Source organism: Buteo buteo, chromosome 17 (assembly GCF_964188355.1).
Source record: "Buteo buteo chromosome 17, bButBut1.hap1.1, whole genome shotgun sequence".
NCBI classification, from domain to species: domain Eukaryota; kingdom Metazoa; phylum Chordata; class Aves; order Accipitriformes; family Accipitridae; genus Buteo; species Buteo buteo.
In genome coordinates this window covers 1,050,026-1,071,818 of record NC_134187.1, presented here as the reverse complement: position 1 = coordinate 1,071,818, position 21,793 = coordinate 1,050,026, and the positions used below count along the sequence as shown (strand labels likewise).

The 21,793-nt window shown below is 52.9% G+C and overlaps 1 protein-coding gene across 2 annotated transcripts in view; it reads right to left on the bottom strand.

The window, feature by feature from the left end:
• Nucleotides 1–19,406, bottom strand: part of SELENOI (selenoprotein I) — a 33,451-nt gene extending 14,045 nt beyond the window's left edge. For both annotated transcript variants that reach the window (XM_075048852.1, XM_075048853.1), the window contains exons 1-4: nt 19,300–19,406; nt 2,506–2,574; nt 2,072–2,180; nt 208–282 (exon numbers count right to left, since the gene is read on the bottom strand). In XM_075048852.1, coding sequence (XP_074904953.1) covers nt 208–282; nt 2,072–2,180; nt 2,506–2,574; nt 19,300–19,347 — 301 coding nt within the window. In that variant the 5' untranslated portion in view covers nt 19,348–19,406. The remainder of the gene's footprint in view (nt 1–207; nt 283–2,071; nt 2,181–2,505; nt 2,575–19,299) is intronic.
• Between the last annotated feature and the right edge of the window lie 2,387 nt (nt 19,407–21,793).

Sequence of the window (21,793 nt, the reverse complement as noted above, 5' to 3'; positions counted from 1 at the left end):
CAGCTGCTCTGGGACAACTTCCTTCTATCCGCTTTGCAAAGCAGCTCCCAGAAACTGCTCTAGCAGCCCGAGCAGCAATTGGATTAGTGCATGGCAGAAACCCAGAATCAAAAATTTCTCAACGGGCTCGGAGATAAGATGACACGCAGCCACAGCATGAACAGATGACAAACACAAACTCCCACAATCAACTAGATAAAGTCTTACCTAACGTATAGGCAATGAAGTTGAGGAGACCCACGATGACCCACACTGCATTTGGAACGTGCTGGTGATCAGGGGCTACAGAGATCAGAAAGACCCAAGTCAGGACGGCTCAGTACGTACTTTCAACGGGTTTATTTTGGCACAAGAGGCACAGCAACAAGGACCAGCAGCTCACCAAGACAAAGCACCTACAGAACTCAAACAGTGAACTGAGATGTTAGCTTTCCAGGTGGTGATGACAGAGCTATTCCACAACAGCACGTGAAGACAGGTCACCAAGGACTTTTCCAGGACATACTTGTCCTCCATCCCCAGCTCCCCAAAGTCACGGGATCTAAGAACTGGTGATGGCAACTAGCAACTGTAGCCCAAATGCATGACATGAAAGTGTGTGCAGATCAGACTCTCCTCAATCTCTTGCTCACAGAGCATCAAGGGGAGCCTCTTTGAGATGTGACGACACTCTGCCTCTGCAGAAACATGTTAGGATTCCTGGCCCAGTCTCCAGTCTGCATCCTGCCAATTGAAACAGAGTTCCTCCTTAATAACATCTCCACCTCCTCCAGCACTGTTTCAGCAGATAACCAGCTTAGCTGTCTGCAACTCAGGGAGCCCAAAGGTGCATTTCAAAAAAGCAGGAACGGCTTCTTGGCAGCAGCCTCGCAGGAGGACACATGGAGGTCTCCTAGGGGGAACAATGATTCCGTGAAATGCCACCTCCTGTTTCCTTAGAGCAGCATGATGGTGCCTTTCCAGCAGCAAATGGCAAGCATCATGTCTACAAAACCAGCCAACGAGGAAGGCAGGCAGAAGCTTCTGGAGGCCTCACCAGCAAAATGAAAAGTTCTCTTTCCAAGCAGGACATGCATAACACATATGTAAAAGGGTCACAAAGCATGAGCTTCATCATCCTTTTGGCAGAGGCCAAGTTTCTGGACACCTGATGTCCTGGGGATTCTCACATTGAGCTTCCTTCCCTGAGCTACTGTCAGCTTTTCTTCCTGTGGCTCATGGACCAAAACACAGTCCAAATCTTAGCTAACAGCCACTGATGCCACCCAAGCTTTTGAAAGTCTGGCATATCAAGAACAGTACTTGTCTACCTACCAATAAAGGCAATCCCAAGAAACAAGTATTTTTCCCACTTAACTGTGTTTTGATGATTGGCACAGTTTTAGAAGAACTAGAAGAACTCTTCTAAGCAACCTAAACCAAACCTGGCAGGGGCAAAGGGAGAGAAAAATATAAAGAGGAAGCCACTGATAAGTGAGAGTTATTATGAGGAAGGGGACACAAGTGAACCTTTGGATTCACGAACAGATGAACATGGGTACTCTTAAAAAGTTTAAAGCTGTACATATCCTTGTCTTATGCAGAATGGTGAAGCTGAGAAAGAGGATTTTGCCTTTGTTAGTCTGAATATGGTGCTAGCATGTTTTTGCAAGAGAGCCATTAGCTGGGATGCAAAGAACAAGGGCCTACCTGCTGACTTCAGGGAAGCAGTGTTTCCCACATTACCCTCTTAAGATTTTAAAATAAGGATACTGGGTTCTTGTCTGGTCTGTAAGCAGAGCCAGTTCCTACTCAACATTTTGGCTGTTTCCTCCTCCCTTGCCTGCATGCTGCCAGCCAGGCTTACGTCCACCCAGAAGTCGGAGGGAAGGTGTCATATTCAGACAAGTCCTCATCATGAAGCCCAGTGAGTTCAACCCCTCAACTCTGTCCCTCCTCTGGCACAGCCACCTGCCACTGGAAAGGCCCAGACTAAGAGGCCTTATCAACGAGCACCAGAAGTCACGGCAGAGGTGGTGACAGATTTCGCCACTCCAATGCTTTGTGTCCAAACAGGAACATGCAGCCTTACCAGAAGCATAAAAGTCAGGGTCGAAGTATGCCATGAGGAAGAAGTTGAAGACAAGCAGCAGGAAGCCAGAAAACGTTATCAAATTTGGGGCCAGCCAGGTAGGGAAGATCTACGGGAAAGCAGCAAAAGAACACAGGAACTCATTAAAACATGTAGTAAGGACCATGTGCTGCTCCCAGCCATGGCACAGACCTGGTTACAATCATCTGGGCGTTAGACAACACTGCTTAGTCGCATCTGGCATATTACGGGGCAGCAGGAAGCTTCAGGCTGTGATGCAGTGAGCTTGGGGCAGGCTGCAGGCTGGAAGGCAGTGCCCTTTGTAATTAGTTGCACCACAAACAAGGCAGGGCTTTTCAGCTGACAGTTTTACAGAGAAGGCTTTGTGGTGACTGGAGTTTTGCTGTCCCACTCAGGGTAGGACGAGGTCTCACCTTCACTATCGTGTTCCAGAAGGGATGCATAACGTACAGAGACAAGGGGTTGCTGTCCACGGCACTGTACTGTGAACGACAAGGGAAAAACAAAAAACAATAGTTAGGGCTTCAACAACACTTGCGAAAAGCCAGAGATCCCAAATATTGAGCTTTCTGTGAGGACACCTGCTACCTGAGTGTTGGCATTGCAAGAACAGATGTGTCAAGGATGGAATCACACCCGGGACAGAGCTAAACCACCTGAAAAGCACCCACTAGCTCCAGCGACACTGGTCATGGACCCACAGAGGCAGCTCTCAGGTACACATCTCATGCCTGCACCCAATGCCTCCCCTCCGCAAGGAGCAGCCACACAAGAATAGTGGGTAGCATGCTCATGGCAGTGATTTTTGGAAGGTGAGGAGAGACTCGAAGACACACAACCTTTTTTTGCAGCCAACACTTCTGCCAGAGCCCCACACCTCGATGGCCGCAGGCCTGGTGGCACTCTTCACAAGCTGGAGAAGAAGTTACAGTCCCATGGCCCCAGGCACCCATGCCATGGGACCGATCCACCGAGGACAGCTTGGCATGCTCTTGCTTGAGCAACCCTATAGAGTCCTGCCCCACAAGATGAGCAGGACCAGGAACCTTCTTGGCTCAGCACCCAAAGGCGCCATGCAGAAGGGCAGGGGGAGACTTCCCCACCAACCATGAGAGCTGGAGCTGGTCTTCAGGCTTCTTAGCTCTCACACCCCGGCACCCCTTTTGCCAAAGGCTGCAGGAGGACAGCAATGAGCCCCTTTGGTGGGGTCCTGAAAACAGAAGACTGTTCTCTGACAGACAGAATACTAACGGGCAGCTTCAGGGGACACATTTCTGTGCTGACAGCTCTGAGCAACCCAGACACAAGCAGTGACTGACCCCAGAGGTCCTGCACAAGAGCTGACATGCTTCAGTCAAGGACTAAGCCCATTGAGATGGCAGCTATCGCTGTCTCACCCATCTCCAGTCACTTGGAAGACTTTCTCCTCCCAGAAAGAGAGCAGATATTTATAAGCAAGGTCTTCAAACCCCTCCCTTGTCCTGCAGATACTCCAAAACACCACGTATACCACCATACCACCACACATCCACAGGTATCTCCAAATCCCACACATCCCGTCACAGTTTCAGGCATGGAGGGTCATTTGGCACTAAAGAGAGGTGCAGAGGCACCAGATTCCCAGTGCAGCCACGCAGGTGACCTCGGCTGGTTGGCAGGCACCATGGGACATGGGGCTCCCAGCCCCATCACAGGAGGTGGGGCAGAGATTGGGTCCAGCAAAGGAGCAAAGTGATCATAGCAGAACAGGCAACAGATTTCACTGTTTGGAGGTAGGACCCATGACATTTTTCCTTATTCAGTTAGGGCAGAGCATTTTGAAGCAGTTGCCCACTGACCTGGTGAAGGATCAGCATCTTGCTCCTTGCCTGTGTCCAGCTCGGCAAGCTGGAGTTCCCATTTCCAAAGGGAGAGGATTGGTGGGTGAACACCAGGAGGCCCACGGGTATCCCATGCCAGAGGGCTCCTCAGAACAGCTTCTCTCCGTTAAGGAGCTGAGATTTCTGCAGAGGCAGCTGCTGCCCTTGGTAAATGGGGAGGAAGAGGTCTTACCCCTCATCCCACTGCTTTTAGGTCATTTGAGGTGGTCAGGGTGTGTATGTGGTGGGGAAAACAAAAACAGAAATAAAAATCAAAGACCTAGACAAGCCATGAAACAGTTTCCAGTTAGAAAGTTAAAATTTGACATCATTTGGCTCTCAAGAGCACCAGGAGCTGTTATCTGCTCTCCAGCTCACAGCTGCTTCCTAGCAAAGATTACCCCGTCTAAAGTCCTCTTCCCCAAGTAACACTTTGATAAGAATCCCAAGAAAAAATTCATAGGCTACGAAATTCCTCAGCTCACATGCTCAGTGCCAAGCAGGGCAGCTACCAGCACCCACCCACCCCGGGTGATGAACCCCACAGCTGGGACAACACCCAGCATCAGCACCTGCCACCACCTCACGCGACTCTAATCCCAGGTTATGAGCAGTGTTATGGAGAGCAATCAAAGCCTCCACCCCTCCTGCACCACCACGGATATAACCTATGCACTCTCTGAGATAAGAGCAGTTTGGCTGGTAAAAGGACACCCATCAGCAGAGAACAGCTCCTGGTCCCCACACACCCCACGGCCTTGAACAAGCCACGAACTCTGCACCCACAGCTTTGTTCCTCCTGTGCTCCTCTCCTCGGCTGGAAACCCCATCTCGCCTGGAAGCTGGGAAAAAAGTGATGGGAAAGGGCAAAACAACACCCTACAAGACAGATGCTAGCACAAGGAAAGGGCACCAGGTCTCGCCAGGCTCTGAGCACACAGGCTAAGAGCTTACAGCATTTGTTCCTAATCAGGTGAATCCCATCCTTGGCAAGCATTTCTGTACCCCTACCAGCTCCTCCCTGCCCTCCCCGTGACAGATCAGTCCGCCTCCCTGGGGGCTAGCCCCAGCACTTACATCCCCATGCCAGCAAGCCCACAAGAGCTGCAGAGCAAGCAGCAACAAACACTGAGCTCAATGCCATACAGAAGCGAGGTTTAAGCCACAAGGAATTTCCATCCTAGCTTAATGCAATTTCAGGGGACAGAATTCCAAATGCTTTACAAGATAATAGGATTTGTACCACTAGTTAGGGGAGGAGGAGAGCTGGAGACTGATTAAATCTCATTATCCCCAAAACAGCCTGGAACAAGAAAACAGACACAACACTTGGAGGAAGGCAGGGGAAGTGCTTCGGAGTTTCTGTGCTCATGTTTGTAAGGTACCTCGGGGAAGTTTCCCCACGCCCATGTCCCGGGAAGCTTTCCCCTCTCCCCTCAAAGGCTGGGGATAATAGTCAATAAGCAGCTTTTTCCCCATGGTCATACATGTTCCCACCTTGCTTGGAGAACTCAAAGACCTGGAACAACCCATTTCTTGAGGGAGAGGGCAGCTGTTTTGCGGAGGTTTGCTGATACAATGACCCCAGCTCCAACCAGTCTCCTGGAGGGACACTTCTTTGCCTGCTGAGCAAGGCAGGTAGGTGCTCTACGAGCTCAGAGGACACCAACAGACCAAGGGGACCGAGCTGGGGCTGGCTGTGGTGCCAGGCTGCCTGCCACCCTAAGGGACGGTGCACCTGGGCATCCAGGACAAGGCTGCCTGCCCAGGACAGCTGCCTGCCAAAATACCAATGACCTGCCAGGCACCTTCAACTACAAAACTCAAAAACTTCCACCATACCTAGCCTCCCCACAACTGCTTTTTGTCATCTGGTTTTCTTCCTGCAGACATTCCACCTTTTTACCTTTCTGCAGTAGCAAGAAGAGGGTCACAACCTGCACGGCACACGCACTCTGCAGAGGACAGCGAGCCAGCAGTGCTGCTGGGGACGCTGGCAGTAAGTGAAGGAGGAGGGACAGGCAACACAGGCACGGTCATCACGTCCTCCAGGTGTGGGGCCTCTGCGTGGTCAGAGCTGGAAGCAAAGCAAGCTGTAGAGACACTTCACTTGCAGCTCACTCCTCTGGCCACTCACCTTCCAGCCCACAACGTGGGAAGAGAGCAGGTCACACCATGCTGGTGACAGAGGCAGCAGCCTATCCTTGAAGGAAGCCCTCAGCCAGGCTCCTCGTTCCCGCGTCAGCCCTCCAGGGCCAACATTTTTGGAGACTGACATTCCCAGAGAAATACAGGCTCAGGATATCTGTCTTGATCTGCCTGTTCATACATGCTTGTGCCTTGGAGCAAAGCTGAGGAAGGAGCCTGACAGCCTGAGAGCACCAGGCTGAGGCATGGGGCTCATACGCCCCCAGAGCTCATCTCACACTCAGCTGCTGCGGTTACTCTGATGAAACACTCTCCAGGCTGTAAACACAGTGGTGTTTTAGCTCACCACACTGTCATTCCCCCACCTCATCCTCACTGCAAATTAGCGTCACCTTTTCCGTTTTGGATCTCTACGCATTGGTCTAGTGACTCACGCATGTGACTATTAGCCCTCTCCAAGTCATCTTTCTATCATGGCCGATGACTACCACCAGCTAGGACTGTTGATTTCTCCCTCATTTTCAGGGAGAGAACATCAAAGGAAAAGCGTGAGCGCACAGAATGAATTTTGTATGCCTCAGAGCCTCCTTCTCAAAGGAGACAGACATTTGTAATGGGCCCTGCTCTAAAACAGCACTGTTGCATGCAGACACAGCTTCTCCTTACCACTGCAGGAGGGAGGGAACCCAGCCCAGACAGTCCCCTCAGCATTTGGTTTTCAACTTCTTAAGAAAAGAGCAAAGCCAACTTTGCAGCAACAATCCCATCACTCACACTGTGCAGCAGCAGCAGCCTCCCCTGTGCCCTGTCCGTGCCAGGACAGCCACGGGATCACTCAGCCCCCCACTTGCTCCATCCAGGCACCCCACAGGGTGCCACAGGGCACCCCAATAGCCAGCAGACTGTCGGGGCTGCCCTGGTACTGTCACGGGTGCAGCAGTGAGCTGACTGGCATCGTTATGGGATTGAGAGACACGAATGGCTCATACAACTTAAAAACATTAATCATGCAACCAGGATGTTTCTGGAAGATCCAATTATGTGTTCAAGGAGGAAAAAAATACAGATTTATAGCTCAGATCCTACTAATAGCCTTCCTGTCAGAAAAAACAATTCCACTTTTAAGTAATCTGATTACCCAGAGCCAGCAGCAGACCAAACACTGTCGCATGGGTGCCCTGGGCGCACCAGTGTCAGACATCCAAACGGATCCAGGGTAGGCTGGGGGAGTACAACAGCACTGGTGGCACAGGCACCTGCGCTGCAGACAGCAAGCAAAGAAGGATTTGTACACTGCATTTTGCTCGCAGGCACTCCAGCAAGGTCTGTGGCAGCCTGTGCTGCTGGCCACAAGTTGGCATATCACTGCTTGCACTGGCAGAAGGAGCAGGGCAGAGAAAGCCTCAGCAGAGCAGCTCCAGCAAGTCCATAAGGCTGTTATCCTATAAATCTCCTTAAGTACAAAGAGGGCACAAAGCTAAGAACCTTCTCCCATCAGACTTGAGATAAGCCAGGAGGCAGCGGACTCGACAAACCCTGGCAAACTTAATTGAGCAGAGCCATGCCAGCGCAAACAAGTCACATTTGCACTATGCCCACACTGCACTGATGCATGAGAAGTCACATCGTGCTTTAATGATACTTATTAACTCGAGTCTTGTTTATCTTTTCTAAGGTCATTTCTCAGCTGGCATAAGAATGGAGTACATTGGCAGTGGTAAACCCGCAACCACCACACCAGCAGAATGGTTTGGCTCCCACCACAAGCAGCAGCAGCTCAGCAGGCAGAAAACAGCACGAAGGATGTCCCGTCTGCCTGCCCCGTGGCAGGGACGACTGCCCGAGCAGTCAGCAGCACAAGCTTCAACACCGGCATCGCTTCCCTCCTCCTGCCTGCTTTTCACCACGCAGGTTTTAGACACCTAGCAATTAAAGCTCAGAGCAGAAGTACTGCAGAGGGATAAAACAAGCACGCTTGCATGCAAAGCATCAGCAAGTGGCCCAGGCGGAGCGGATACACAGCACATCTCCACCCAGCCTACCCCAGACCCAGCCGCTGCGCGGGTCAGACTCGCTCTCCAGCACAGCGGCTCATGAAGGGACCTGCCTGTGGTCACCCCAGGAGCTCACCTTATGAAGACCCACCTGACAGGGAGCCCACACCCAAGTCGATCCTTGGCTTTGTGAGCTCCAGCTGGCTCATCCAGAGGGCTGCAGCTCTGTGCCGGCACTGGGGCCACCCCGCAGTGGGACGGAGCAGGCAGCCAGCCCCAATACCCTACTGCCGAGTCCTGACCCCTTCCCATCACTGTGCTGGGGGAGGCGGGGGGAATTATTTCCCCATGGATACATAACATGGAGCAACACTTGATGTTGATGGCAGGCTTCAGCAAACAGCCTGCCAATTTCCACTGCATCCAGGAGCTCTCTCTGTTTGGGAGCATTAAATATCCATGAATATGGGTCACCACCGCTTCCGCTACAGTTCGAGGTGATCAGCTGCAGAAAGGATGCACAGATGGTGAGCACAGGAGTGGGAAACATGAACCTTCAGGGGCCTGAGGCAGGGATACAGTTAGAGGAGGATCAGCCAGCAACAAGCCTCTGGAGTGGGAATCAAGGGATCAGAGCAGTGACTCTGGGGAGGAAAAACGGGGAGAAAGAAAAGGCAGAAGCAAAAACCCACAAACAGGAAACCTGTTACAATAACACTGTGACAGGCTAAAGACTTTTTTCCTACAGCTGCCAGAGCTGTTTCAGATTTCGAAAAAGAGGGCTGAAGTACCTGAGAGGGGGATCAGACTAGTTTTGCAAGCCTGTTCCTAGTGCCAAAGGAGAACAGAAGGGACCAGGGTGAGCACAGCAATGCAACCTGGGCAAGGGGGCAGGGGAGAAGGCAGCAGTCGCTCTCCATCCCCAGGCACACTTTGACATCCACCCTGTGCCCTCCTGAGGGCGTTCAGACCCAGCAGACCACCCCAAACCCAGTTTTCTGCTGGGTCAAGAGAGGTGAATTGACCCCTCCAGGCTGGGCTTCCCCTCGCAGAGGCCATGAGCCACTGGGGAGGTGCGGATGCTTGCAAGATCACAACCCCAGTCTCCTCTCCAGAGGACCACGAGGACACACAGAAGTGGGCCAAATTCAGGAAACAGCTGGGTTTGATGCCAACCCACCAACCAGGAGAATACACGAGTCAGTGCAAGAAAAGAGAATTCGTTACAATCCCTAGAAAAAGAAATCAAGTTGAACTTTAAAGTATACCTATCAAAGGAAAACACAAGCCCACGCATAACTGGAGATGATTACAGATGAAGCAAGGCACTGCAGGGAAGGAGGGGGAAGACTACCTTCAAGTTTCAATAGAGCCTATGTGAAAGGCACGAATAAAACATTTTTTTCCAAAGCACATAACCCTCTATAGTACATAACACTCTGCCTCTCTCTATATCCCTCATCCTGCCTCTCCACAAAGAGGAAATTCACAATTAACAGAAAAAAGATGTGTTACTTCATAAGCCCTGACATCTTGCTTTGTGCAAGACTTGAAGCACAGCAAGTCAGGTCAATTATACAAGCCCTAATAACGCAGCCATTTTCTGAGCCAGCTATGGGAAGTGATACTTCAATTTCCACAATGCACTCCAGTTCTCTTCCAAAAAGTCCCAACAGCCAAATACTTGCTGCTAATTAGCAGAGAGTGACTTTTATGATCTAGTTCATTGAAGCCAAGACTCAACACGCACCAGTAAACACTGCAGTAAACTTTCAGTGCAATTAAAGAGACCCAAGATGGACTGACAAGCAGCCTACACTATTTTTAAGTGACTGCTCTGCATGTCTTGCAACACAGGGTAGGCACTCGAGGTAGAGCTATGACCCAGCTCTCCTCCGCATGCCACCCACCAGACTTGCCTCTCAGACAGGGCTAGGGCTCCTCCAGCACATGGAAAGGGGTCGAACAACCAAATACTCCAGCATGCTTACCGGTGTCGCCTACCTCAACTACTCCTTTCTTTCCACATCCCTGTGGTCATTCATTTTGGGACTGGCTCTGTGTTGTCACTGACAACAGGGACAGGGGAGCGCAGCAGAGCCGGAGCACTCAGCTGGCTGCCTGCTCCCTATAGAGGGTGAGGGAGATGTATACAACCATCACAGCAAACTCCAAGCAGGACAGCAAAGGAGGAGGGTGTGTGCAAAGATCTATCAGATATCCAAAGCAAAAATGCAGAGTAAATAACAGACTTTTTTCTTTTTAAAGGGAATCTAAAGAGCAAAAGGCTGCTGAGGAGCAGCTCTGCTTCCTACTCCTCCCTTGCGCTCACACCCATGAGAAAGGTAGCTGGTTTTAGCAGACGTCCCCAACCACCAGCTTGGAACAGCAACCTTCTGTTTCAGGTGGGGCAAAGGATGCAGAGGGATGTGGGCAGCAGTCAGCTGGGAAGAGCAAGAGTTGCATCCTCCACCTGCACAGCAAGGGAAGAGCCAGAAGGGCTCTTGCTGCAGGGCAGGACAAGGAATCCACTACCTGCACCCATTGCACGTGCAAGCTGCCCAATTCACACCTTTAAGGGTAGGGACTGCAGTAAAAAAACCCACACAAACAGCAGTGAGGAGCCAAAGACAGCTCCCCTCCCCAGAAAGAAGGGGCAGAGAGGTGGTTTGCAGCATCACAAGCCTCACCCCGTGAGAATCAACCAAACCACCAAGAGAAGGAGCAGCCCTGGCCTGACAGTCGTGCTGGTGCACCAGCTGTTTGGCAGCCCAACACAGCTAAACTGCATGTCCGTGAGCAAGTCATCTTATCATATAGAAACCCACAGAGCTTTGAATTTCCTCCGAGGAAACCCTACAGGACCCACTGTGGACTGAAGTAGCAGTAGGTCCCCAACCACAAAGGGCTTCATCACTGCCACTGTATGGCTGAAAACAGAGAGTCTGAGAATCCCCTGCCAAAACATGGTTCATTATCTTTGATATCCCGTAGAGCAAAGGCCACCGTTCAGAAACCAGACCTGCGGCAGCACCAAACAGCAGCCCAAGCTGCTGGCAGCAATTTCAGGATTGTTCAAGATGAAGAAATGTAAACACACACAGACTAGGTCCTGGGAGCAGAACTAGCTCATTACTCATCAAAACCTTACAACACACATCAGAAGCGTCTCTAGAAAGCAAGATAAATCCCTTACCCTCATCTCATTGCTTAGCACAGAGCAAAAGCTCAGCCAAGGCTCATGAGTCAGGTCATTTCCAGTTAACCTAAAAGCACTGCTACTGTCTCCTCCAACCACGGCAGCTGGGCAGTTTTCAGACCACAAGAGCTGCAAGGGACACACTAAGCTGGGCAGAGGTTCAAAACTGTGAATTTAACTGCAGGACAGGAGAAGAAGAAAAACACCTCTAACTTTTACACCTGCTCATCTCAGAAGTCATGGAGTCTAGGAGGACTTCTGGACTTCCTTACAGCATCCTCCGCAACACAGCACAGCCAAGCAGCACCTTGGGAAGCTGTGCGCAGTTTAAAGGCAGACAGAGACACACTGTCTCAGAGCAATTAGAAGAGCCCTTGGGGAAGGAATTAAGTGATTCAAGAACAGGGCTCAAAAGCTTCCCCTCCTTCACACCCTTCCTGCTAAGGACCCTGCAGGAAAAGACAAGCTGTTTGTCTGGGGGTGAGGAAGACTGGCCTTTTAATGACCATGGCCTCAAGCCTCACATCCACATCCCTAGCATCAAAAAGCTTTCTTTTCTGCTGCTCTCACTACCAGTTTTGTTGTTGTTCCACTGGTCTGAACTGCCACTGGCATACATTGGTGTCTCTGCTCAGCAGAGCAAACCCTGCAGAGATCTCTTTAGGGCTCGTATTTCCAGAGCAGCCTATAAAAGCCTGCCAGGGACAGCTTCCAGCCATCTGCTTCCCACAGCGCAGCATCTGTGGCCCTGCTCTCCATGGCACTTGAAGTCTGAAGGCAAGAGGATTTCCTGAGGCTGGTTGAAGGGAAGTGCACCCTCTTCTTCAGGGCAGAGAGGACACTATATGGGACCAGCAGTCCTGCTTCATGCTGTTTGCTTAAGGGACCTATAGAAACTGTTCAATCAACAGCCAAAGTATGATAGCACGACTCGTGGCTCTGCAGTGCCTGGCAGGTCTGCTGCCAGTGCTGGCTTGGGCTGGTGACAGCCCAGGAGATCAGGGGTTCCCACCTGGAAGAAGGGTGCAGAAAAGGGAGAAGAGCATCCAGAAGAAGAGTACATTCCACAATAAAAAAAAATCCTTTAAGCTAGATGCCTAGCCCTTTGGTGTATTCAGTGCACCAGGTCTCCCAAGCTAAGGTCTCATCTGACACTGCAGGACAACTGTGCCTGACATACTGCAAACCCAGTCCATTGTAGTAACCCTGACCAGGAGATCACTGTACATTGCAGAGTCGGTGACCCACATCACAGTCAGCCTGAGTGCGCCCAGGCCCATGCTGTGCTGCACAGATCCCTCGGCCACAGGATAAACTCAGCCAGCTCGTTGCAGTGGAGAAAAGCCTGCACGCAGCTCCCACTCAGCATCAGTAATGGGGCCACCTGTGTGTCCTTGCCTTTATGTAGAAGTGCAGCAGGAAGCTCTCACGAACATCCTTTCCATCTGACACTGGAAATGAGCAATAGAGTTGCTTTCCTGTAAAAAAATCCTGTAATAGCTCAAATGATCGAAATTAGGGAAGCATCTTCTACGGACGGGGTCTGCCCAGCATGCCGCGAATGGATCAGAGGCCCATTTGATGCTACGCCACCTGGGGTTCCCACCATCTAAAAGGGATCTAAGATTATCTATACTACTCTCTCCTTATAGTGTTACATCTAATAAATAGCATTTTAAACGGCACCTTACAGAATCCAAGTGCCTTTCTTAGTGGGATAACAGACCAGCACCTCCTGGTGCAAAATCTCTGCTATGTATGAACTCACCATAGGGCCTGCATGCTCTCAACCACACAGCTATGCTCAGTACATGATGCCTTCTCCATGCTCAGGAACATGCAGCTGGAGAAGAGCCCTCCTTTCCCAAGGCAAGAGATGTCACCCCTCACTGCTGCAGCCGTCCTGCAGCAGCTGCTCTGAGCAGCTCTACACTGGACGTCTCAGTAGGAGAGAGATGCTGGGACCTGCTGAGGTACTCCCCTGTGCACTGGGAGAACGGAACGAGGTCACAGCAGATCACCGGCCAAACCCACAGCAAAGCGTGGGTCACTGCAGAGAGAAGCTGGGCTGAGCAGCAAGTCAGGACATTTTTTCAAGCACTTGAGCACTGCTGGCTGCCCCCAAGCCTCAGCCCAGCAGGCATGCAGAAGCAGACACCAAGAGGACTTCATTTTACTGCCCACACAGGTAATGAGACAAAGAACCTCTTCACAAGAGCCACCAGTGAGCAGGCTGCCACCAGCCTCCCCCGTGCTGCTGCCGGTTGTGTGTGAGCCATGGGCTGCCATCAACAGCTCCTGCTCAGAAGCAAGGACACAGAAATGAAAGGGGTTTAGGGTGCAGTAATTTTGCTATAAAAGACACTTCCCAAGCCCCAATTCACTTTCCTCTTACTGAACACGTACTTGTTCCCAAAGCTTTTGGGGTGAGACGCCAGCCTGTCCCACCTTTGGACCCAAACACAACACGTGTCATTGCCTTTCCTCTCACATCCCTCCCATGCCACATGTAAGGAATGGCACTGCCACGTCCTCCCTCGCTGGCATTTTCCCCAAACCATTACTCCTGAGGATAACATGTACCCTTAAGGAAAGCCCAAGGTCCAGGTGGCATCACAATAGAGGCTCGTACCTGCACTTTCACCCAGCTCACACGGTGAGGAAAGCACACAAGCAGAGACCACTTACGCACGTGGCCAGAGCCCCATACACAACACTCATCACTCGAGTACTTTCCCTGCTCCTACGTGAGCTGGATGAAAGAGCCATACAGCAACCACACATCTGGCTATAAGACATGCCCCAGGAATAGTCATCAGTGACTCCATCACACCAGAAGACTCCAGTACAGTTCAGGACCCCACACAGCAGAGCTGAATCGAAAGCAGCTCAGACAACACCAGGCAAGGAAAGGCTACAGGAAACACAGGGCACGTGACTGGAATACAAAAAGACAGTGACAAACCATCAAAGCTGTCTGTAACTAACAGGACACATTAAGTTGCAGCGCTCTCCCCCCACTTGCAGTCAGTCTCAGTTTCCACAGCTGCTTTTGGCACGTGGCAGCTGCGAGCACAGCCTCCCAACCCACTGAAATGAGCTGCAAGAGTCACAATGCCGCAGAAGGCGACGTGCAGCTCATCGGGACGCACAAGCAGAAGTAATACGAGTGCTGTATGCAACGCACGAAGCCATCCTTCCCCTCTCTGCTGTGCTGGCAAGGGTCCAGCTCGCATGCTGCATCCAGCTCTGGCCACCACACTCGGGAAACGCAGAGACAACTTGCACAAGGGAGAGTTGTTTGGGTTGCTCTGTGAAAACAGGACTCAGAGGCAGTCTGGAGGAAAGAAAGGAGTAGGTCTTTCTCCTAGAGAAACCAAAGTAGGAGCAGACACCTCTGTGAATGTTCCAGACGGTCCCATTTCCCCCCTTTCCTACAAATTTATAGAAGGAGGTTGCCCAGAAGCCTGCCAGAAAGCAATTTGCAGACAGGTTTTTAAGACGCAAATCATGACCTCTGGCATCCAACTGCAAGGTTTACACTCCAAAACAGCAGTGCCTGGCTGCAACTTTCTTGACAGAGGACATTCAATACTTAACAGTAACAGAGTGTCTGGTTTTGGCAGAGGACATTCCATACTCAACAACAGCAGAGCATCTGGTTTGCTTTTCTTCGGAAGGTCAACACATGCATCCTGCTCTACAGCCTTAAAACAAGAGATGTATTTTTGATATCACAACCTCCACCCTGCCAGAAGCATCCATCATCTACACCAGGCTGACAATCTGGAGGAAGTGCTAGAGCAGACACACTTAGGGTTTGTCTGGCTTTCTGACCGCCGCGTACAGCATCTCCTCGGGGAAAGCCTCAGCATGCTGCTGCCAGGCAGGGCTGTAATACATTAGCTACAAAGGATGTATTTGTTCCAGCAAAGAAACCCTTCCTTCCCATTGTAGGTTAGCTTAACTTAAATTGCTTCCAAAGGTACATATGCTACACCCAAATCACACAGTCCTACGGAAGGACTGTTAGAGGTACAAATTAAAAACTCTTCAATAACACTGCACTTTTTGCTGCACAGCTCCCTCAGGCAGAGCAGCTCTTCAGTGTCCCTTCAAGAGCAGCTAAAGGACGGTTCCCTCTACACCCCTACCACCCGTGGCACGGAGCCAGCCTGTGACAGAAGGAGCATACACCTACCTCTCCCCCAGCCAGGAGAAATGTGCACGCTGCAAAGCTAAAACCATCTGGACTCCTGACTCGCCGCTTCCCATATGTGCTCCTGGCAGCAACGGGAGCAGTAAACCAGCCAGGGCTGGAGAAAGCTGTGGATCATCTTGCATGAAGCTCTTCTGCTCCTGCTCTATCAGCTCCAGGGACACTAGCTCCTCTCCAAGGACATGTTCCTTCCCTTGGACACATGTTGCCTCCTCCACATCCCCCCTGAATCTGCTTGCTCTTCTCCAAAACTATCATGTGCAGGCTGGAGAGCTTCTGCCTGACACAGCTTAAAGGCTGAGGCAGAGTCAAAGGCTGCACAGCCATTTGCAGTAGGAACTGGAGGAGTCTTCCTGCAGAGGGTTCTGATTATGCATCACCTTTTTGGCTGGTCCCGCTGCCTTCCAGCTACACTGGCTTTGGGTACATATTCAAGTTACTCAACGTGAGCCACCTTCTGTGGCTGCTGCCACACACTGACCTCTTCCACTAAGGTTAAAAACACAGGCCCACTTTGGGGATGAGGCAGAGAAAGCAGCTCAGCAACAGCTAAATTAGTCTTCCGTTATTTTACATTGCCATCCATACACATCCCACACTGCTCCTTCCTTGCTCTGTCCACTTGGGATGACAGTTTATGCTGTTGCAGAAGTTTTCAGGGCAAGAACAGTTAGTTGTATCCAGGTCAACTGGCTTTTCATCGACACAGCAGTGATGGATCTGGAGTCACACCTTCAAGGCAAGGAAAGGGCAGAGCAGGACAAACCTCAACACCTAAAGCAAGGCTGGAATACATGACCCAGTATCAGAGATTTGTGCCTGGACCGGCCACTTTCTCAAGGCTAAAATAGCAAAGGAAAAAAAGCTTCCCAAGCAAACAAGACACATAGGAAGGGAGCGCTGCAGAGAGGCTGACTGGGGCTTCATTACCCCCTACGGCAGTCCAGCATGTCAGCACCGATCACTCTCCTCAATACAGTTTATTGCAATCTCCAGCAAAGCGCTTTCACCCACAGGTGCTCACACTGCCAGCACTACACAGCCCTGACGAGCATGCAAAGATGATGCATCGGCGTAGGGCAGAAAGGATGCTCTCTGAGCACTAAGTGTGAACCTGCCCATTCTTATCAAAGTCCCTATTGACTCAATAAAACCACAATCTCTCGAGCAAAGCTACTTCTGCCAGTAAGACTGCACTCCTGCCCTTAGGGCATACGCAGCTTTATTGGTCTCTGCCTGTTGGTTCAGCTGTGCCAGGCTGGAAGGGATACCTCCATTGAAGACCTGCTTACACATTTCAGCCCTGTGCCATCCGAAACCAAAGCCAGGAAGCACAACGCCAGTGCATTAACTGGTGACAGTAAGCAGCCGATGCTGCCCACACCGTGCTTTATGTGCTAGATGGGGCTTTCCACCTCACCCTGGTCTGCATTCAGGGTCCTGTTCATAGATTTAACTGCAGTGATATTTCTATCAGAGGCATCTTCAGAAAGACCATAACCTGGGAGCAAGTCTTTGGTGCCTGCTACACAAATGACACTGTTGTTGCAGTTGTCTGAACCTTCCCAAGTTCAACTGCCAGCACAACCTGTGGAGGGTGGAGACCCCCTTCTCACGGCACAGGTACTGAGAGATAAGGCAGCAACACCACAAATCCCCCCAGGCACTAATGGAAACAGGCTGAAGACACAACAGTCTCCCTCTTTAAGCAATAGCATTGTCTTTGCAGGAGCAAAATTTGTCACTTTGGGAGGCCTGACTGCATTTTGCTTACCTTTTTCCAGCACCCACATAAAACCACTATCTTTCACTGCCTTTCTAAACACAGTTAAAGTTTACTGACGAATCCCCATATGATCCATCTTCCACAGGGAACCTCAGGCAACCTGTCACATTGGTCAAACTTGCTCTACCAAGTCCATTTATCTCCACCGCATCAGCTCCAAGTGTGGAAAAGAAGAGCATGAGCAAGCCCTGACCACTCCTGCCCCCACAGACTACTGCAGAAGGAGATCAGACCCACATAGACAGCCTCACCCAGCTATACAAGACAGCATGTCACCTGCTTCGCTCCCTGAGTGCATCACACTTGTCCTAACTGTCCTGTGTGCTTAAATGACACCCCATGAACCACCCTGGAAAGACGACTGCAACATGGCCCAATATGATGGATCCTAGAACAGGAGCAAAGCAAAGGAGAAGGTGAGGTGAAACCTTTTAGCTTCACTGTTGGTGTCAGAGAAGAAAAACTACAGCAAACACCTTCCCTGCCACATAAATGCACAACCCAGGGTTCCCCCATGTTAAGGATGCCACGTACTTTGGCACAAAATCAGCCCCTAGGGATTTACACTGCCAAGGCAGAGCCTGTTAGCACTTACAGCAGCTTCCTTCAAAGGTTTCCAGTGTTTTGAACAAGACACAGACTGCCACGCTTGCATGAGGAGACGAGGACGATCTCTGGCACATTTCTGTGGGTCTGACTGTGCAGGGAGCAACCACAGGGCAGGAGCAACGTGGTCCTGAGCTAAATGTGGGGGGAGCCCCTGGGCCAGCCGTGCTCCTACCACAATGCAGACCTGCACACCCCCAGAGCTCCCTCCTCTGTGGTCCTTTCACGGCAAGGGCAGCCACAGCACAGCCTGGCAAGGCGCTGACTTCACTGTGTGCGGTGACATGCCACAGCTGCCTCTCTTGACCACATCGCTGCCAGCCCAGGAAGAGGTGGGGGGACAGGCAAGCTGCCACAGCGCCGCTCCCAATCGCACCCACACGGCACCCAGCAATGCCCCCCACTCCCAGGGACAGACTGGGGGGGGGGGGGGGGGCACGCACATCAAATGTGATCACACCCCACGCAGTAACATCGTACAGTGCTGTACTGTAGGACGTGATGGTGTGTCCCCACCCCAGTAGCACGGCTGGGGGGAATGCAGTTGGTGTGAGATCACGCTGCCACCGCCCCACGCTCTGCTGTTCCCACGCCAGACCCCACAGCAGCATACGCAGCCTGTCCTTCCCCAAGGAGGGGGCAAACAGCCTGGGGGTGCCCACGCAGACACGAGGACACGCTCGCACACGTTGCGTTGGACGTTGTACCCCGCAGCATCGCATACGGCGTCCTCGTCCCCGCTGGGAAACCGGCTGGGGATGGGGGGAGGGGGGTGTTTGCAAGCAGACACCCCTACACCCCTTGACTCGCTGTGGGGCACACGAGGGTCCCCCTGTCCCCCCTCCTGCACGGAGGGGGTCCCACGACTCACACCATCACACCTTCATCCTCACTGCACCCAGCCCCCCGTGAAACAGCCCGGGGAGGGGGACTGGAAGAAGAAGAAGGGAAAAGCGTTTTATTACACCGCACTGCACTGGCCCGCGGCTCGCCCCACCCGGGGAACTGCGGGGCAGTGGGTGAGGGGGCCCTGCACGGAGCCCAGCACCCACCGCGCTGCCCCGGACTTCACCGCACCCCACGGCGGGGCAGCGGGGGTGGGGTGCGGAATGGGGGACACGCGTACTTCACACAACCACCCTTTCAACGCACAGCACCGGGCCCCACTGCGGCTGCCCCCCGCCCCACGGGGCCAGGACCTACGGCAGCCCCCCCCTCCCCTAACCCACCCCCGTATCTCCTTTCCCAACGGCGTCCCCCGAGAGCCCCCTCCCAGTCACGGCGGCCCCCTCAGACACCCCCCTCACGGACGCCAGGCCCCGAGGCGCTCCACCGGAGCTCCGGGCCCCACGGCCGGGACCCCCGGGACCCCCGAAGCCCCTCGTCCCGCCGGTACCTTGTACTTGCCGAAGCCGGCCAGCTGCTCGGCGGTCACGTACTCCATGGCGACCCCGGTGCCCGGTGCCGGTCCCTCCGCTCCGCGCCCGCCCAGGCCCCCGCCGGCCGCCGTAGCCCGCCTCTCGCCGCCGCATCGGCCCACCCGGCGTGGCCGTGACGTCACGGCGCCCCGCCCGCCGCACACGGCCAGGGGAGGCGATCGGCGGGCGGGGGGTGGTCGGCGGCGGAAGGGCGCCGCCTGCCGGCCGGGAGGTCGGCGGGGGTGTGAGGGGAGCGGTCGGTCCGGGGCGGTGGCTCTAAAAAAAAGCGATTCTGGGGGGGAAATAAGAGGCCTGGGGAGGTCCCGTAGGGACCAGGCGAGCGCGGAGGAGGGCGAGCCAGGCCTGCCGTGGGCAGCTCTCCCACGAGGAGGCGAGGGAGGCCGGCTTTCCCTGCGGAGATGGCTTCCCGCCTCGGCGAGGCCAGGGTCGCAGCCGGCACCCCGGCCCTCCGCGGGGGCTGCTGACCCTTCTTTCCACACCCGCGGGTGGGGAGGAGGTATTTGGTTAAAAAGAAACCCTTCCTCGGGGCAAGGAGAAGGAGCAGGGGCTGCCGCAGGCGGCTGGGGCTCTGCTGAGGGGACCGGCCGCAGTGGTGGGCTTGGCAGTGTTAGGTTTATGGTTGGGCTCGATGATGGTAAAGGTCTTTTCCAAACCTGAATGAGTCTATGTATCTTCTCCCAAGCACCTCCTCCCCCATCGCTGTTTGACTGGGAGTTCTGGGATTTTTACGACTTTCCACCAAATGGAAAGAAAAGCAGCAACATTTTCAGTTTCCCATCTCACAGGAACGTCTACCCAGTCCCAGCCCTGCTTATTCCACTTGGGCGCTTTGCTGCAGTTTTATCTTTTTTTTTTTTTTTTAAGGACAGCGTCAGAGAAAGGTGATCCACAGGAGCCAGAACAGGGACCTTCCCAGCACCGCTTGGACTGGGACCATCCCAGGCTCCATGCACACCGACGCCAGGACTGGCGGGGGAACCCCAGGAGCACGTAGGGCAGGGCTGGGGTGAAGGGAACCTATGGACTCCGCAGAGAACCTGTCCTTGTCCCACCGGCTCCAGGGACAGGTGGGACAAAGGATATATATTTGGGATCCCACGGGATGGGGGGAAGGAAGGGAAGGGTACACACAGGGAAGAGGGATGGGAAGGATAGAGCAAGGAGGGGAGAAGAAGATAAAGCAAGGAAGGGGAGAAGAGGAAGCGAAAGCAAAGTTGGTACACTCGGATCTCCCCATTTCCATTTCCAGCACCATCCTGGCCTCCTCCCAGCCCGTCACCCCAGCCCCGTCACCTGCCTTCTCCAGCCGCCGTCTTTCCCACCTTGTGCATCAGACAGACCCCCACCAGGCAGTTCCTGCTCAGCTTTATATTCACATCCCAACACCATCAGGTCTTTTGCCTTCCCTAACGATTCTTTTGAGCGAGTCGGTGTCACTGAGAACCTTAGTTACAGACAGAAGAGTTACTGCATCCCTGCGTCACTTGAAGGCATGTTTGCATTCCTTCCCACAGCAATGTCTGCAAGGAATGACGTGCAGCATGATCCCTCCAAGGGAGACATGGGCCAAGGTGGACTGGCAGAGACACCGAAAAACGTGGGCCGCCGCATAGAGTACTGACTCCCTGTACTGGAGAAGGAGCTGGGAGTTACCGGCATACAGGCTTTGAGACATCTGAAAGATGACGATCACCTAAAGCTTGCAAGCAATGCACAGTACACGTGGGAGAAAAAAGCCCGGAAAGAGTGCTTCGGGCACAGGGCAAGGCGAAGGTACCAGCACAGACCCTCCACCCGCCTGACACCCCAGCCTGGGCCCGAGGTCACCCTACTCACCGGCTGGTCCAGCTTGAAGTTTGCTAGTGAATTCACATGCACACCCCACGCACACCCGGTTTGGGGGATATGGACACTCAGTCCCTGCCCAGCCACCAGCACCAGGCACGTGGGCTGAGAGCCACAGTCCTGCTCCAGCTGCTGGTGCTCAGCTCTTCAGTCCCCTCACTCACGCTGGTCCCCCCCAGGTCGTTCATTTTCAGGACACACACCATTCCCATTCCCTGTGGCTGTAGGGTAAAGACCCCCACTTGCTCCAGTAGCTGGCACTGAGACCCCCCCACTCACTCCAGTAGCTGACACCATGGGCCGGAGGCACCTACACTCACAGTCTGACTCCAGTTGCTGGCCCCAAATCCACTCATACACACACATCTCTCACCAGTAACTGGTGCTTAGTCCTTGCAGCACACACTCACACAGTGATGGTGAGGTTTGCTTCCTGTTGTTGTCTCCACGTCTGTTTTGTCAGGTCTGCGTCTTGGGTTTGGTTCCCCTTTTTTCCCTTAGTTTCCCAGCTGACCAGCTCCCCGATCAGATAACCTCGCTGGAATAAACCTTCTCACCCTCTCGCTCATCAGTTAGTGTGACTGACCAGGCTTGGTTCCCACCACT